This window comes from Microchirus variegatus (genome assembly GCF_963457635.1).
Source record: "Microchirus variegatus genome assembly, chromosome: 11".
Lineage (NCBI taxonomy): Eukaryota > Metazoa > Chordata > Actinopteri > Pleuronectiformes > Soleidae > Microchirus > Microchirus variegatus.
Window position 1 is genome coordinate 28735351 of NC_139812.1, and position 19456 is coordinate 28754806.

A 19456-nucleotide genomic window follows, 5' to 3' on the forward strand; every position below is an offset into this window, starting at 1 on the left:
CACACACACACACACACACACACACACACACACACACACAGAGGGGCTGTCCTTTCCACGGTGAAGCTGCCGCACACAATATTTAGCATGGTCCTCTCCTCCTCCCTCTCTCTCTCTCTCTCTCTCTCTCTCTCTCTCTCTCTCTCTCTCTCTCTCTCTCTCTCTCTCGCTCTCCCTCTCTCTCTCGTGCGTGGGGCTCGCGCCTCACTCTTCCACAGACTTCATGTCTGACAGCACAGGCACGAGGACAGAGACAGACACAGAGACACGAGGACAGAGACAAACACCGGCACGAGGACAGAGACAGAAGAGGAGACACGGAGAATCTGGAAAAAAAGTCTCTTTGATTTTGTGAGCGCGTGACGCGGCGGGAAACTTTGTGTCCATGTCACAGCTGAGGACAGGTCAGCGCGAGACCAACTCTTTACTGTCCACGGATTAATTTAAGCAGAACACACACACACACCGGAAACACACGTAAGTCCAACTTCTGCAAACTGTCCCTCTGAGTGTGTGTGTGTGTGTGTGTGTGTGTGTGTGTGTGTGTGTGTGTGTGTGTGTGTGTGTGTGTGTGTGTGTGTGTGTGTGTGTGTGTGTCAGTGGAAATAATGAGGTGGAGACAGGAGCAGGACACTCTGATGCTTCATGTCCGCGAGATTCAGGGACATCACACACACACACACACACACACACACACACACACACACACACACACAGATTAGGATTAAAATCCGTCGTTCATTCACTGACAAAATAAACAACAACAATCTCTTCACACACACACACACACACACACTCTTCTTCTGTGTGTGTGTGCAACAACAAATTTATCTTCTCCTGTAGATTTGAACTAAAGTGTTCACAAAAACACACACTGACACACACACACACACACTGACACACACACACACACACACAGGACATTGTGTGGAGGGAAAAAAAATCTTGCGGCTCCATAATATTTGTGTATGTGGTGGAAATTGATAGGCGGCAGGTGGCCACACACACACACACACACACACACACACACACACACACACACAAAGCGTCATCATTTTCACTTTATTTAAAACAATAAAATAAACACTACAATGATGAAAGTACTTTTTTTCGATTCAGTTATTTGAGCGGAATAACCTTTAGTCACGCGCGTGTTTTATTCGTTCATAAATGATCAAATCTGGTGAATTAAAGCAGATTATTCACGGTCACGTGAGCTGCGTCACATTAAAAGGCCTCGTTTTTAAAATCATTTGAAATAAAACAACTCTGGTTGTTTTCATTTCATATTATTTCAATGTGATCATTATTATTATATTATTATTAAATTGTTCTTTCGCGTAACTCGATGAAGGGAAATGCAAATAATAAATAAATATATGTAAATAAAACATAAATAAGAGCAGAGTTGAGGCCGCGACTTGTTTAGACTCACGCTCTGACATCCAATAATAGTCCGATCATTATTATTAAAATAACGTCTGTACACAATATACTTCACTGATAAAAAAGAACTTTGTTTGTACTTAAAATACTTCAATAAATGTAGAAAACAAAGTGAATTAAATTCACTCTCTTTCTCCTCAGAGTTCAAACATTTTCCTTTTATTATTTCTGTTAAAAAGTCATTTTAATAATTACTGCACGTGTTTGACCAAGAGAATTCGCTTTTTATTAAAGAAATTGTTCTTTATTTTAGAATAAAAACAAAAACAGAATGAGGCAACATTTGTGTAGAGTATGTAAATGTTACATAAATGTTACACAAATATATGTCATGTTGTATTTAAAGTGTATTTTAATTAGGTATAAACATTTTCATTCACTGGGACATTTTCAATTTTAATATCGAGAATAAAAATAACAAACAAATTAAATCTGCAGAACAAATATAAAAACACATGAATTAAATGATTAAATAATATCTTTTAAATGTTTTAAACTCCTCATCTTCAGACTTTATTACCGCAGTAAAGTAGGTTATTATTATTATTATTATTATCATTAACGACGTCAAAATCCCACAGTTTTTATACAAAACTGAAGTCAAATCAAACAAAAATCAGAGTCAAAGACTAAAGAAAAAACCGTGAAGAATAATTAAATAAATCACAGCAAATTCACGACACAAAATAATTAAATATGTATTTATTTATGTGTATAAATACAGAGATCACGTGCGCAAATATGAAGAGTTAAAGAACAATTAACCGCGAATGAAAAGAATGAAAATATTCCGCGTGTTTTTGTTTGTCCGAGAATTTAAATCATCTTTAAATGTTCATTCATTCATTAACGCATTCATTATTTTTACACTGAAACGAATTTATTTATAACGCATTTATTCACTCATTCACACTCTGCAGTTTATGTGTTTCTGCAGTTTATGTATTTTAGAGCAAAAATGAAAAAGGAAATAAAACTATAAAAGAGTTGTAAGTGCGCGCGCGCCTGTTCAGTAAATAAATAATGAATAAAAATAAGTCATTTCAGACTAAATGTTTATAAACGTGCTGCGCGAGCGCGAGGAAATACAAACAATTACTGATTTATTTATTGTTATTAACTTGGTCTTTGTGGGTGCTGTGTGTTGTGCGCGCGCGTCGATTAACGTTGTTTTTCTGTTTTTTTATTTTAATAAAATAAAACTAATTAATATAGTTTAATAATGAGAGACAATTATTTATCTACTTAGTTATTTTTAAATTTAATGATAAAGAGAATAAATTCACTGAGATCAAAATAATTAAAAAACACGGAAAACAACAACAACCAAAACGTGAATTTATTTAAATGATTATTATTATTATTATTAATAATAATATAAGACGTAAAGAGGTGATGAAATAAAGTGGGCGGGGCTTTGTTTTTTGTTTGGAGCTCGTTACAACCTTCACGTGCACATTGAGATCAGAGTGAAATCTATTTTTGATGAAGCCGCTCATTCATTCTTTATGAGGAGAAGCGGCGCGTTAATCACTGCCGCCACTGCCGCACGCGCTGCCGCACGCGCAGCCTCTCTCTCTCTCTCTCTCTCTCTCTCTCGCCGCCGCCTCGCGCTCCTCCACAAACTCAATCATATGCAAATGTGTGTGTTTTTACGGCGGGACAGAAAATTAACATGTTCAAACACACCAGTGAAATTCCATCTGCTCCCCCCCCCTCACCCTCTCACCCTCTCACCCTCTCACCCCCTCACCCTCTCACCCCCCCCCCCCTCTCGCTTCTTAATAAGTTCTCAGACAGAAAAGTGACACACATCTTAATCAAGTCTTAATCCCGGGAATTAATTCTTCAAGCGTTTATGAATAATTCCCGGGATAATGTCCGCCGCGAGGCCCGAGCACGTGACCAACACAGACAGACAGATGGAGTCCATCATCATCATCATCTTCATCATCATCATCATGAGTTTATTTTATTATAGGGATTAAAAATACGGGATTAAAACGTTAAAAAGTTAAATGAACGTCGTTTTTGAAATGTGTGCGCGTGCATGTGTGTGGTATGCAAATGACTTTTTAATTTAAGTTTATTTACTAATATAACTTATATTATTATTATTATATTATATGTCATGTATATTTTGAGTCACATTGTTTTATAAGAGCGTTTTTAAAAAATGAAACAAAGACAATAAACTTCTATTATTACGATTATTTATAATTATTATTATGATTATTATAATTATTATTATACTCATTATGATTATAATTATGGTTAAATTGATCTTTTATCATTTATTTTTGCAGCTGAAGCAGAAAAAGCTGCTGTTTTCATCATTAATGATCAAATAGTACACGTATAAAACAGAAATATATATATATAAATATATATATATAAGAAATCATTTAATTATGAAAGATTGATTTTAAAAAGTCATTCGTTTTTATGATTATTTTATACTTTTAAAGCTTTATTTTCACAGTAATATTGTACTTTTATTCTCAGGCATCAGTTTGTTTCCGTCACAATAAATTGTAAAATGATCCTGTGGTTTATGGATTATTTCAGATTATGAAATGTAAATGATCAGAATAATCTTTAAAAGGAGATTTAAATATAAACACAGACGTTTAAATATCACCCTTTTTTTTCTTTGTTCTTAATTTAATAGAAATAATAATAATAATAATAAAAGGGACGAAGGAAGTAAAAACCTGGATTATAATTTATAAAAGTGAAAATGATCATTTTTGTGCAGACGACAACGCTGATATAAAAGTAAACATCACAGATTACTAAATTTATAAATGACACAAAGATATGATTTTAAAGGGAGAATCTGTGAAGTTTTCTCAGATTAACAACGTTAACGTTTGAGATTCTTTAATCTGTGTCTGCAGAGACTGAACACACGCACACACACACACACATTACAGTGGATTATAATCCAGATGATTAGACAACATTAATCCTGCTGCTGCTGCAGGTGTTGTGTTTTAAATAAAGTTGATTTTGAACTCATCAAAGCTTCACTGAGTTACTGCTGAGGTTTGAGACACACAGAGACAGAGACCAGTAGGGGGGGCCGGTGAGCAGCGGTGGACGGTCAGAAGGTGGCGCTGTCACTGTGGTGCTGAGAGGTCAACTCAGAGGTCAACTGAGGCCTGACGGCACACAGTGTGAGGTCAACGCACGCCGCTCACTTTAACACTGAACCACCGCTGACACCTCTGTGTACGGCCCTGCTCCACCACATCAGTGTGTGTGTGTGTGTGTGTGTGTGTGTGTGTTCACAGAGACGTTAAAGTGGTTTTCCTGCTGTGGTTTTGTCGGGGTCGTGTGTCGTCGTGACCCTAAAATAAGACGTGTGTTTGTGCACTGAGGCTCTCAGGTGTCTGAGTGTGTGTGTGTGTGTGTGTGTGTGTGTGTGTGTGTGTGTGTGTGTGTGTGTGTTTGAGCTAACAAGGTGCTAAAGCTTTCATCAGGTTTGGTTTATGTCGTAGCTCTGACTGACGCCGTCAGTGTGAAGCTGAAGCTCAGGAGACGATTACAACTGTTTTAACTCAACATACATGTGTGTGTGTGTGTGTGTGTGTGTGTGTGTGTGTGTGTGCGTGTGTGTGTGTGTGTGTGTGTGTGTGTGTGTGTGAGTGTGTGTCCATTTAGCCTCAATTGTCAGTTTCATGGTCTCATGTACTCAGTGCTAATGTTGACCTCAAAGACACTGAAACATGTGATTGACTGTGAATTATGGGATGTTATTCGACTGTTTATTCTTTAAATAATAATCATTTACATATTTGTATCTTTTATAACATTAACACACACATATGTATTTAAATATATATAAATATATCAAAACAATCTATGTTTGAGAATTGTCCTAATTTTTCACATTTTTATATATGTATATACATATATATATATATTATTATTTAGCATGTTAGCGTGATATTATACAGATGCATCTAAAAATGTGTAAATTTGACGCTAAATGATGCGTCGCGATGGTTTGTCGTACACATGTAGAAAGTTTGGTTAAAACAGCTGAAATATTGGAATAAAACAATAAGTGTTGATATGTAAGAGTGAGAGTTTAACCAAAAACGATAATTACTGTTGAAAATAAATAATAAAACAGCATTACATCACCTTCATATTACACAGTTGTGATCTGTGTAACCAGTGTATGAAACAATGTTACAAAAAGTCTCTTTCTCTACACAACATACACATTTAATTCATTAAGGTTAAATAGCAGCGTTTGTGTGTCGTCTGTAATTTATTCATCCTAATCTATAAAATTAAAATCCGTAATCTCATTCAGATTGGGCTCAAACTAGTTATGGTGGTAGGGAGTCAGATTCTGCAAACACAAACCAAATTTCGTTCAAATCCGATCAGTTTTGACAGAGTACGATTTTCTTATTTTACCGTTTTGCTCTCTGTAAGATAATGGCATTTCTTGAGAGTTTGATGATGATTCGTGACGTCATCGGTCGGTGGATTCTGACCAAAATCTAATGGGATCATACTTCCATTATCACCTAATCATTAGGAAAAATTCAGACTGGTATGTTAAGATGAGGCTGAGATATACACATCTGATCTTTTTCAATGGGACTGAACCATTTTAAATGTATATTGCTGCCAAATCTGTAATCTCTTTCAGATCTGGATCAAACCAAGTCTGGTGGTAGGGAGTCAGATTCTGCATACACAAACCAAATTTCGTTCAAATCCGATACGTTTTGACAGAGATACGCTTTACTTATTTTACAGTTTTGCCCATTGTAAAAAAAATGGGATTTCTTGAGAGTTTGATGATGATTTGTGACGTCATCAGTGGGTGAATTCTGACCAAAATTGAATGTGATCATAGTTGAGTGATCACCTACCCATTTGAAAAAAATCAGACTGATCCGTTATTTAAAAATAAAAATAAAATAACTGCAGACAGAAAGTTCCTGACAAACTTCTGTCAAATGCTTATTAAAAGTTTACAGACTGGTCCTTTAGTTGAATTGAAAGAGTAAATAATTGAAATGGTGACAATGAATCTGATCTGAAAGAGTTCACACACACACACACACACACACACACACACACACACACACACACACACACACACACACACACACACAGTCTTGTGACTGGCACACAAAGGACAGGACTGGCATGACGGCAAAAACAAATGAGCGCGGCCAAGCACAACAACAACAACAACAACAACAGGGGGAGGGGGGGGGGGGCGTGTCCTCTGTGGGTGTGTGAAGGCGTGGCTAACACCAACACCAAAGTCCATAGAGAAAACCAGTGATTTTAGCTCACAGGGACACAGGAGCTGCTGGTCCTCTGCTGCCTCGTGTGGTCACTTTGTGTCACTGAGTTAAGTCTAAAGTAAATATTTTAAAAGCAGAATTCACTAAAATCAGTCATTGTAAGTTAGTGATGGAGGCAGCAGTGGATCAACAACTCCTGTGAACTCCTGTGTCTCTGTGATGTTAAAATCACTGGTTTACTCTATGGACTTTGGTGTGGGAGAGTGAGTGACTTTGGTGTGGGAGAGTGAGTGACTTTGGTGTGGGAGAGTGAGTGGTTTATAAACTTCCTGAATTAGCATTATTAAACAAAGAAAATAGTATTCAAACATATAAAAGTACAGTAATGAAGTATAATGAACATGTTCAGCTACATTTTTCGTTGAATAAATCAGGCTTTGGTTCTTTTATTCTCGGATTAGGAAACATTTTTAAAAATCCTCTTAAAATAATATGATGAATATTAATTTTGGGAAATAAAAAACAGTATTTTGTCTGTGTGTGTTTGTGTGTGTGTGTGTGTGTGTGTCATCGATGTTAACTTTGTTGTGGGAATGTTATTGTGCGTCTCACAACGTCTCCTCCTCTGGACCTCATAGACCAGAATAGAGCAGGATTCAGGTCCAGGTTCTGGTTTTAGCTGCTGATGTCAGGCTCCTATAAAGAGAGGCGTCTTCATCATCATCATCATCATCATCATCATGTTCAGACTCTGTGTGCGACTCGTCAGGTCTGATCTCTAATGTTCACTCCTGTCTCTATTTTCTCCCTGATCTTTGCTCTCACCGCTGTGATGATGATGATGATGATGATGATGATGAGGGACAGGGAACTTCTAGTCTGGTCAGCAGGAGGTCAGAGGTCAGAGGTCAGAGGTTAGAGGTCAAAAATAGTTCTAAATTAAAATATAGATATTTAGGATGATGTTGCAGATTATTTCAAAGTAAAAGTCTAGAGATTATATATATATGACATAAAGGATGTTTCTATGATGATGATGATGATGATGTACAGTCTGTTGACCACACGGTGTCTCTGTCTCTGTCTGTCCTCATGTCTCTGTCCTCACGTCCTCATGTCTCTGTCTGTCCTCATGTCTCTGTCCTAACGTCCTCATGCTTCTGTCCTCATGTCTCTGTCTGTCCTCATGTCTCTGTCTGTCCTCATGTCTCTGTCTGTCCTCATGTCCTCATGTCTCTGTCTGTCCTCATGTCTCTGTCTGTCCTCATGTCTCATGTCTCTGTCCACAGAGGTCGTGGTTATGGACTTTAACCTGTTGACGGACAGTGAAGCTCGCAGTCCTGCTCTGTCTCTGTCTGACTCTGGGACACAACATGAGCAGGGATGTAAACAAGACAACAGTGGTGAGGGACACACACACACACACACACACACACACACACAGAGACACACACGCACGCACAAACACGTCCTCACACACACACGTCCTCATACAAACATACACACGCAGTCACACACACACACACAGAGACACATGCGCGCACACATGCACACACACACACCCACTCACACACACATCCTCTCACACACACACACGCATGCACACACATACATGTCCTCACACAAACACACGTCCTAACACACACACACACCTCCTCACACAATGCTGACTCAGCATTTCTAAATCATTAAAAAGGTCCAGTTTATAAGAATCAGTGACATCTACTGGTGAGAGAGCAGGTCTGCAGGTTTGTTATATATTATATATTTACATATAATATAGCTATATAGTATATTTACATATAAAATATATATACAAACTCATACATATTATATATATATGAACATATGCAGATTATTTTTGGAGCCGTGTTGAGATTATGACACAGATTATTTGTGATTACATTTAAAAGTCTGTAAAAACTCTGACCTGCAGCAGCAGTCGGCACATTATGGCTCAGATTATGGCTCAGATTATGGCTCAGATTACAGTTTGTTGGTCGCTGCTCTTTCCTCTGTATTGTGTTCTCCACTTTAGTCTTAAATGACAGATTAGCTCGTGTCAGTTTACGTCCCCCCCCCACCACCACCTTTTCGCCCCCGGCCCTTATTGGTGTTAGCGGTGGCCCTGTGGAGGTTAAACCTTCACCAAACAGAACTCAACCTGCCTCGCTCACTAAAGCCTAATCCTCGGGATTATCTGGCAAACTAATTTAACTTCTCTGTGTGAGGTCTTCACACGAGGACGAGTTCAGACACGACAAACTGAGGCTGAACGACATCACCTGCTCAACCTGTGATCACATGATCACTGTTTAATGATGATGATGATGATGATGATGATGATGATTGTGAGCTCACGCTCAGATACAGCTGAAAGGTGACAGTGCTGATGTGTCCTCAAACACCAAACACAAGCTCACTTCACACACACACAAACACATAAACACAAACACATAAACACAGACACACTCACACACACAATCAAAAACACAAACACACAAATACAGACACACACACACTCTCTCTTGCACACACAAACACACTCTTACACACACAGTCTCTGACACACACACACACACTCTCATACACATACACAGACACACACGCACACAATCAAAAACACAAACACACACTCTCTCTCACACACACATAAACAGAAACACACACTCTCTCACACATACTCACAAAAACAGGAACACACAAACACACACACACTCAGACACAATCAAAAACAAACACACACGCACACATATGCACGCACACAAACACACATATGCACGCACACACTCTCTCTCACACACACACACTCACAAAAACAGGAACACACAAACACACACTCTCTCTCTCACACACACATACACAGAAACACACTCTCTCACACATACACACACTCACAAAAACAGGAACACACACACACTCTCTCTCACACACAATCAAACACACACACACACACAAACGTCTAGTCTACACATTACCTAGCGTGTTTTGAGCTAACCTAGCGTCAAACCCTGTCCTCATGTTGCAGACGAGTTAACGATCAAAGGTCATTAAAGGTCATTTCTCGCCGTCAGAAGGCGTCAGAAGGCGTGAGAAGGCGTGAGAAGGCGTGAGAAGGCGTGGCCTCAGCGATACGACAAAGTTTACGTTAAAATGGCGGGAAAGCGACTTTAAAATTTCACTTTTTCTGTGGAACAGGTAAAACGGGTGTCGATACGTCATGTTACTACGATATCTGACTGTGTGTGTCTCTGTGTGTGTGTGTGTCTCTCTCTCTGTGTGTGTGTGTCTCTCTGTGTGTGTGTGTGTGTGTGTGTGTGTGTGTGTGTGTCTCTCTCTGTGTGTGTGTGTCTCTCTGTGTGTGTGTGTGTGCAGACACAGAGAAGTCCCATCACACTCAGTTAGATGAGTGTAGTCCTGATGACAGTTCCCTGAAGAAGAAGCAGAGACGACAGAGAACTCACTTCACTAGTCAACAGCTGCAGGAGCTGGAGGCAACGTTTCAGAGGAACCGTTATCCTGACATGAGCACGAGGGAGGAGATCGCTGTGTGGACCAACCTGACGGAGGCTAGGGTTAGGGTGAGAGACACACACACACACACACACACACACACACACACACACACACACACACACACACACACACACACACACACACACACACACACACACACACACACACACACACACACACACACACACACACAGAGGAGATCGCTGTGTGGACCAACCTGACGGAGGCTAGGGTTAGGGTGAGAGACACACACACACACACACACACACACACACACACACACACACACACACACACACACACACACACACACACAGAGGAGATCGCTGTGTGGACCAACCTGACGGAGGCTAGGGTTAGGGTGAGAGACACACACACACACACACACACACACACACACACACACACACACACACACACACACACACACACAGGGAGGAGATCGCTGTGTGGACCAACCTGACGGAGGCCAGGGTCAGGGTGTGAGAGAGAGACACACACACACACACACACACACACACACACACACACACACACACACAGAGACACAGAGACACACACACACACACACACACACACACACACAGGGAGGAGATCGCTGTGTGGACCAACCTGATGGAGGCCAGGGTCAGGGTGAGAGAGAGACACACACACACACACACACACACACACACAGAGACACAGAGACACACACACACACACACACACAGACACACACACTCTCTCTCACACACACACGCACACACACTCATACACACATAAACAGAGACACACACACATAAACTGACAGACACACACACACACAAACACTCTCTCACACAGACACATGTACACACACATACAAACAGCCTCACACACACACACACATACTCTCTCTCACAAACACAGGCACACTCTCTTACACACACACAAATAAACACACACACAAATAAACACACACACAGCCGCACACACACATACAAACAGACACACACACACACACACACACACACACACACCTGTGACACAGTGAGCTACTGCCGCCCAGAGGCCGCTCAGGAACTGCAGGTGAAAAGTCTCCAGGAGTTTCAATAAACTTTCTATGACCTACTTTTCTTTTAAAATAATAAATAAATATATATATATATATATGTATATATGTTTATATATATATGGCTCTTCAGGAACGTCACGTGACCACAGGGAACACACGAGTTCCGACTGCAAATAGAACGCAGCAGCAAAGCTAATAATGTGTAAAAGCTACTAGCTTAACACAGTTAACTCCATAAAACGACTGAACAGACAATTAAAACAACGTTAAACAACAATAAAATACAATAAAACACAGACTGACCTTATTCCTTTGTCTCCCCGGTGTTAAATCAAGCTTTGAACGTAGTTTAGCCTCGTTTTGTTGTTTATTTCGCTCGTTTTCCAGTAACTTCCGGTTGTCGACCATTTCAAAATAAAAGCGCCGGTTACCAACGAACGACCAAACTTCTTTTTTTCTCTTTTTTTTACGTTTTATTGTTAAACACAACGTGGTTTTCTGGGTCATGTTTGTTTTCTCAAAAAGAAAAAAAAAAGAAAATCATAAAGAGACAAAAAGAATCTGGACGTTATTACTGAGACTGAGAATTAATCCAGTAAGAGTTAAACGTGTGTGTACGTGTGTGTGTGTGTGTGTGTGTGTGATGTTTAACCGTAGGGTGGACACACACACACATAAATAATAAACAGAGCAAAATAGAAAAATAAAAATAAAATAAAACTGAGAGAGAGAGGGGGAAAATCACAACTTAAATCAAAAAATAAAATACAAACTCATTCATTAAAGATGTCCTATTTAACCATTTAACTCATTCCATTAAAATAAGACTTCATCAATCAAATGTATTTAACGACAGCAGCAGAAATGAATGTGGTTAAAAATACATAAATAAAAATATGACTTGAGTTTCTTGGTAAAGCTGTGACGTTCTCTTCTGTCAAAGGTCAAACATGGAACCTAAATGTCAAAGGTGTGTGTGTGTGTGTGTGTGTGTGTGTGTGTGTGTGTGTGTGTGTGTTCTGATGGATGACAATACAGTCCTTCCTGACAAGTCCAGGATCCGATGAATGTTGGCTGGATGAAAGGTCACATAGCGCACGCTCCTGCGCTGTTATTTTGAAAGGACCTCGCATTGTCTCGCTCTCAGTGTCCGCCGCGTGTCCACGGTAACCGCCGCGTGTCCGGCAAATACTTACAATGCCCGGAATAGTTTGTCCGTCAAAAGGAAAACGCTCGAGTGAAAAAGTGTCACATGATAAAAATATACGTTAGTTTAAGTGTTCAATATTTAAAAAATACATCTTTATCTTCACTGTTAGACAGACTTTAACAACAGGAAACTGACGTTTGTAAACCACTCACTCTCCCACACCAAAGCCCATAGAGAAAAGCAGTGATTTTAGCTCACAGGGACACAGGAGCTGCTGGTCCTCTGCTGCCTCGTGTGGTCACTTTGTGTCACTTAAATAAATATAAATTCATATTTTCAAAAGCCGAAATTCACAAAATAACATATTTAAAGGTAGTGATGGAGGCAGCAGTGGATCAACAACTCCTGTGAACTCCTGTGTCTCTGTGACGTTAAAATCACTGGTTTACTCTTTGGGCTTTGGTGTGGGAGAGTGAGTGACTTTGGTGTGGGAGAGTGAGCGGTTTATAAAGCGTCACAAACTTCATTTTCGGGTTAAAAACGTCCGTCTAACAGCGACATAAAGCAGTGAAAATATTCTGAACACGTAGAAATAAGCTGACGTAGATTTGAGTCCTTTGTTAAAGGTACAGTGTGTAAATTGGTAAAATAAAAAGGTACAATCTACGCTAAAATTAAGCGTCATATTTTTTGGTGAAGTTACGGCTGAATAATCTCCTCCTCTAAACGAGTAACACTGAGTTAGCACCGAAACTGAAAAAAGTGTTCCGTTCGTCCATCGTGGGCCACCTTTAAAGACACGGTGCTACAACAAAATGGCCGCCTCTGTCAAGCTAACCCGGCCCTTTAAGTGGCTAAAGCTCAAAATGTCAGATTACAGACTGTATTTATTCTGATTCTGATATAGTTTAATATTCCCGTGTACAGCTGTTTGTATTTTGTTGTGGTTTTTTTTTGGAGTAAATAACTTATCAATCTGTGGGAGACGGCTAATGCCAATGCTAACTTAGCAGGAGCATGCTAACAGAAACAAGTTTTTCTGCAGGAAATTTTAATTTTATTTTTTTATCCAAAGAGAATTAAAATTTGCAGATTCTGAATCGAAACAGAGTTCAAACATTGATATTGAAAGATGAGCTAGCGTTAGCGCACGCACGCACGTGTGTGTGTGTGTGTGTGTACTTCAGCGCGGGGATTTCCCCGCCGTTTCCGAGTTTGGACGGAAACGTCGGGGTCGTTTTTCTTGACTAAAGAGGATTGTGTCGAGGATCGTTGAGCGACAACAGAGGCCGATTTAATCAGATTAAATTAATCTCTAAAAATTACCCCCAAACGCCGTTTTCTCTGTGTTTGTTTTTAATCTACAATCAAAGGATTTCTGATTTAACCACGCCCCCCCCCGCCCCCTCCAGGAAAAAAAAGTGTCCACAAAAGTTTCACCCACAGTTTCCACTTCAATTAAGATTCTTCCACTAAAGCTTTAATCCACTTTAATCCACTTCATATCCTCCAAATATCAGACCATCAGCAGACAAATGTGCAGATTCACCTCCACTGTCACCGAGAGCTCACTCTTCAAATAAGTGGGTGATTAGTTTTAATAAGACTGTTTGATGACACACACACACACACACACACAGATTATTAAGTGTCTTTCTAGAATTAAACTTTATTATTGACTCCGTCTAATTTCTTAAAGGAAGGAAAAAGTCATTTTAAAATAACTTTGGTCTCTTTTTTTTTTTCGTTCCCTCCGTCGGCAAAAGTAATATAAATGTGTGTATTTAATATAAATTTGACGAAAGAAAAAGAAATAAAAAGATCTGACATCTGCGCGGTCGCAGTCTCTCGTTCTCAGGGAATAAAAGAATAAAATAATAATCATGAAAATCCACCGAACTCCGGCGATTAAAGTGGTTTAATGAACATTAACTTTCTGCTTTTTCCACATTTTTCTTGATTCTCTTCATAAAACAACTCCATTTAGTCACCAATAAATAAATATTACAGTTTTTATATTATATATTTTTACTTTTCATCAGTAAAGTCTTATTAGAATGCAGTGTTTTTTCAGTGTTATTTTATTGTAACTTTCATTTATTTTATATTTTTAATTACAGACGAAGCTCAAACTGAGTTGAAAGTGAAATCTTTTTGTTTTTTATTTCAAAACACAGTGAAGGAAAACTTCACACAGAACATTGAGTATAACATTTTAATTATAGATAAACTGAACATAAAAGAACTATAGTTTGTTGACTTCATCTTTGATGTGTCTCCTACAAATAGACAAGTTTTTTTTTTAATGTCTGTACAACAAACGCACTCGGACGAGTTCGCTCATTTACGTAGGGCGCCAAATTCAAAATGGCCGACTTCCTATTGATTTGAGGCCATGGTCACGCTCGACTTTTTTGTTCATCTTGATCGATAACATCTTCTCACCAAGTTTCGGGAAATTCGGCGGAACTCAATTTTGCCTTGGTCAGAATAATAATCTGAAGGATTAACAATTGGTTTATCACACACATTTGTGCCAGGAGACGTTTTGGGCGCAAATCTCCAAAATTCAAAATGGCCAACTTCCTGTTGAGTTGAGGCCATGGTTACGATTGACATTTTTGTTCATTTTGGTCTGAGACATCTTCTCACCAAGTTTTGGGAAATTCGGCGGAACTCAATTCTGCCTCTGTTTTCACCCTAGAGGGCGCTGTAGAGCCCATGAGCAATGCACGGGTTCGGGAACGATGCCAAGATCATTTTGTCGCCTGACCTGACCTTCATGGAAAGTTCATGGAGAGTTCTTATGCACGTTAACGCCCTCAAAAATTACCACTGATAGAATAATAATCTGAAGGATTAACAATTGGTTTAATGCACAAATTCGTGCCAGGAGACGTTTTGGGCGCAAATCGCCAAAATTGAAAATGGCCGACTTCCTGTTGAGTTGAGGCCATGGTTACGATTGACTTTTTTGTTCATCTTGGTCTAAAGACACCTTCCCACCAAATTTTGGGAAATTTGTCGGAACTCAAATTTCCCAAACTCAAGACCTGACTTTCATGGAAACTTTCACGTTTTTATGCACATTAACACCCTCGAAAATTAGCGCAAAACCACTGATAATAACGGAATAATAATCTGAAGGATTACCCATTGGCTCATCGTACAAGGCCGTAATAATAGTGTTTCTTCTTCTTCTTCTTCTTCTTCCTGTTGCCCACAGGTTTGGTTTAAGAACCGCCGCGCCAAGTGGAGGAAGCGCGAGAGGAACCAGCAGGCGGAGCTGTGCAAGAACGGCTTCGGCGCGCAGTTCAACGGACTCATGCAGCCGTACGACGACATGTACACGGGCTACTCGTACAACAACTGGGCCACCAAGAGCCTGGTCTCCAACAGCCCGCTCTCCGCCAAGAGCTTCCCCTTCTTCAACTCCATGAACGTGAGCCCGCTCTCGTCGCAGCCCATGTTCTCGCCGCCGGGCTCCATCCCCTCCATGAACATGGCGCCCGGCATGGTGCCGTCGGCCGTCGCCGGCGTCCCCAGCAACCTGGGCAACCTCAACAGCCTCAACGGCGGCCCCGCCGCCGCCGTCACCGCCGCCGCGCTCAACACGGTGGCGGTGTCGGCGGCGGCGGCGTGCCCGTACGCCACCGGCGCCGGCCCGTACATGTACAGAGACACGTGCAACTCCAGCCTGGCCAGCCTGCGGCTCAAGGCCAAGCAGCACACCAACTTTGCGTACCCGGCCGTGCAGAACCCGGTGTCCAACCTGAGCCCCTGCCAGTACGCCGTGGACCGGCCCGTATGAAGACGCAGCCAATCGGCTGCGAGTCCGCTGTCCCCGCCCCCTTCCCTGTCCCTGTCCCCGCCCCCCCGCTGACTTCACTCTCCAGCTCCATCTCTAGGCGAGCAGATGCACTGCAGACTCTACAGATCAGGGTTTTTTTTTGCCACTTCTGACTGAAACTGAGCAGCTGCTTCAAAGGATTTCAAAGATTATCATCCGTCATCGTTTCCCCCCCGGGGGCCCCCCCAGCCCCCCCCGGGGGCCCCCACTGGCCACGCCTCTTCTTCTGAACTGCATGATTAGCGTAACCGTAGAAACTAAAAGAAAAAAAAAAGGAACATGAAATATGATCTTTGCTGCTGTTGCAGGAAACATGGACCTGTGGTGACGCGGCGCGGAGGTTGTACATATATATAACGGGACTTTTTTCTGTTTTGTATGTGACAAAAAAAAAAATCACGACGATTAAAAAGATTAAAAAGAACTTTAACGACGAGAGAAAGCATGTTCTTCATTAAAAAAACAAACTGCAAACTGCTGTTTTTAAGTGTGGTCGTGTGAGTCACTGACGCACTGTGAGTGAGCGCCCCCTGCTGCCCAGAACCAGTTAAGTCTACGATATATTTAAGAACATGTTCACGTCTTTATCTCCAACGGGAAACTGAAGTTTGTAAACCACTCACTCTCCCTGCACCAAAGCCCATAGAGAAAAACAGTGATTTTAGCTGGAGCTGCTGGTCTACTGCTGCCTCGTGTGGTCACTTTGTGTCACTGCAGTAAATCTAAATTAAGATTTTCAAAAGCCGAATTCACTAAAATCAGTCATTGTAAGTTAGTGATGGAGGCAGCAGTGGATCAACAACTCCTGTGAACTCCTGTGTCTCTGTGATGTTAAAATCACTGATTTTCTCTATGGGCTTTGGTGTGGGAGAGTGAGTGGTTTATAAACTTCAGTTTCCTGTTCCTTGAGACTTAGTACTTCATAAAATCCAAATAATTTTAAGTCTACGATATCTTAAGACTGTTTTCACGTCTTTATTTCACTGTTAGACAGACTTTAACAACGGGAAACTGAAGTTTGTAAACCACTCACTCTCCCACACCAAAGCCCATAGAGAAAACCAGTGATTTTAACATCACAGAGACACAGGAGTTCACAGGAGTTGTTGATCCACTGCTGCCTCCATCACTAACTTACAATGACTGATTTTGTAAAATTCGGCTTTTAAAATATTTCATTTAGACTTAACTCAGTGACACAAAGTGACCACACGAGGCAGCAGAGGACCAGCAGCTCCTGTGTCCCTGTGAGCTAAAATCACTGGTTTTCTCTATGGACTTTGGTGTGGGAGAGTGAGTGGTTTACAAAGACGTCGTCGACTCAAAATAACACAGATTTATCCATTAGCTAAACTCATTTTTCTTCCTTGGCGGCCATGTTTTTGTGTCAGTTCCTCGCACGATCACGCCTCCAAACAAACAAACAAACAAACAAAGGATCCCTTTAAACTTTGTTGTGAATTCCTCACCCCCATTGGAAGGTCATGGGTCAAAGGTCAGCTTGGATGATCGAGAGGAAAGTGAACACACACACTTTACACACACACACACACACACACACACACACACACACACACACACACACACACACACACACAGAGAGAAGATGAGCAGGGTTTTTCTAAAGCCATTGATATAGATTAGTGTGGTGTTCTCCTGTACAAAGAGTCCATGACTGTAAAAATGTATGTAAGAGTGCTTTTCCCTCCTGGTGTAGCCTGCTTTGTCTCATTAAAGATCAGTTTTTATCAACGACTTCATGTCCTTCCATTATCTCGCCGTGGAAACGCCCGACTCGGCGCCATGGCGACGCTTACGCCACAACAGTGTTCACCGATACGTTTGACCTGCGCTTGGATCGCTCGCCGCGGCCAGATCCAGTGACTCGGCGGGGAATTCAGCGGGATTACGTAAAGAGTGAGTCGTCACAAATGAGAGGGTGAGGAGTCCGTCAATCCCATCAGCCACTGCAGCTCTTCATCACTCTGCTGTTTACAGTCGAGCGCCTTTAAAAAGATGTTGAAAAGGTGTTTGTTTTGTTTGTTCCTGTTCTGACGAGGTTCAGACGAGCTGATGCTGAGCTGTGATGTCATCAGACTGAAGGTCTGTGATTGGTCAGAGAGATTCGTCACTGAAGAGTCACGAGTGTGACGTCAAAGACGACAATGTCCGACTGTAGATAACAGTTAAAAATAATTAAAAATACTACATACAGTTCCAAAAATCTACTCATAATTCCAAAATCTACTCATATTTCCAAAATTTACTTGGAATTCAAAAACCTACTCATAATTCTAAAATCTACTAAAAATTCCAAATCTGCTCATAATACTTAGAATTCCAAAATCTATAAAAAATTCCAAAATCTACTCATAATTCCAAAATTTACTTAAAATTACAAAATCTACTAAAAATTCCAAGATATATTTAGAATTCCAACATTTACTTATAATTCCACAATCTACTAAAAATACCAAAATTTACTCATAATTCCAAAATCTACTAAAAATTCCTAAATCTACTTAGAATTCCAAAATTCAGTTAGAATTCCAAAATTCAGTTAGAATTCCAAAATCTACTCATAATTACAAAATATATTTATAATTCTAACATCGGCTCATATTTCCAAAATGTACTTAGAATTCAAAATCTACTTAAAAAATCTACAAAAAATTCCAAAATCTACAAAAAATTCCAAAATCTACAAAAAATTCCAAAATCTGCTCATAATTCCAAAACCCACCGATGTAGATCAGTTATAATGACTTAAAAGTCCTTAAAACGTGCGTTAATCTCCAATTTTTTAACTAGTTAACTAAAGGCTGAGCCAATAAAATCTCTGTCTACCCACTCACTCTCCCACACCAAAGTCACTCACTCTCCCACACCAAAGTCCATAGAGAAAATCAGTGATTTTAACATCACATACACACAGGAGTTCACAGGAGTTGTTGATCCACTGCTGCCTCCATCACTAACTTTAAATATGTTATTTTGTCAATTCGGCTTTTAAAATCATTCTTTCAGATTGACCTCAGTGACACAAAGTGACCACACGAGGCAGCAGAGGACCAGCAGCTCCTGTGTCCCTGTGATGCTAAAATCACTGATTTTCTCTATGAGGTTTGGTTTGAGTCTGCGATGAAGAAATAATGAATGATTTGACAGATTTAATCTAA

General features: G+C 40.3%; 2 protein-coding genes across 2 annotated transcripts in view; both read left to right on the forward strand.

Annotated features, from left to right (window-relative positions):
* LOC310933747 (high-affinity choline transporter 1-like) overlaps window positions 1-19456 on the forward strand; it is a 180968-nt gene that overhangs the window by 84277 nt on the left and 77235 nt on the right. The gene's annotated exons all lie outside the window — the stretch shown is intronic.
* pitx3 (paired-like homeodomain 3) lies at window positions 232-17933 on the forward strand. Its single transcript, XM_083897318.1, has 4 exons — window positions 232-477; window positions 8018-8131; window positions 10104-10309; window positions 15654-17933. Exons 2-4 carry the CDS (start codon window positions 8029-8031, stop codon window positions 16236-16238), a joined length of 894 nt encoding a protein of 297 aa, XP_083753444.1. The 5' UTR covers window positions 232-477; window positions 8018-8028; the 3' UTR covers window positions 16239-17933.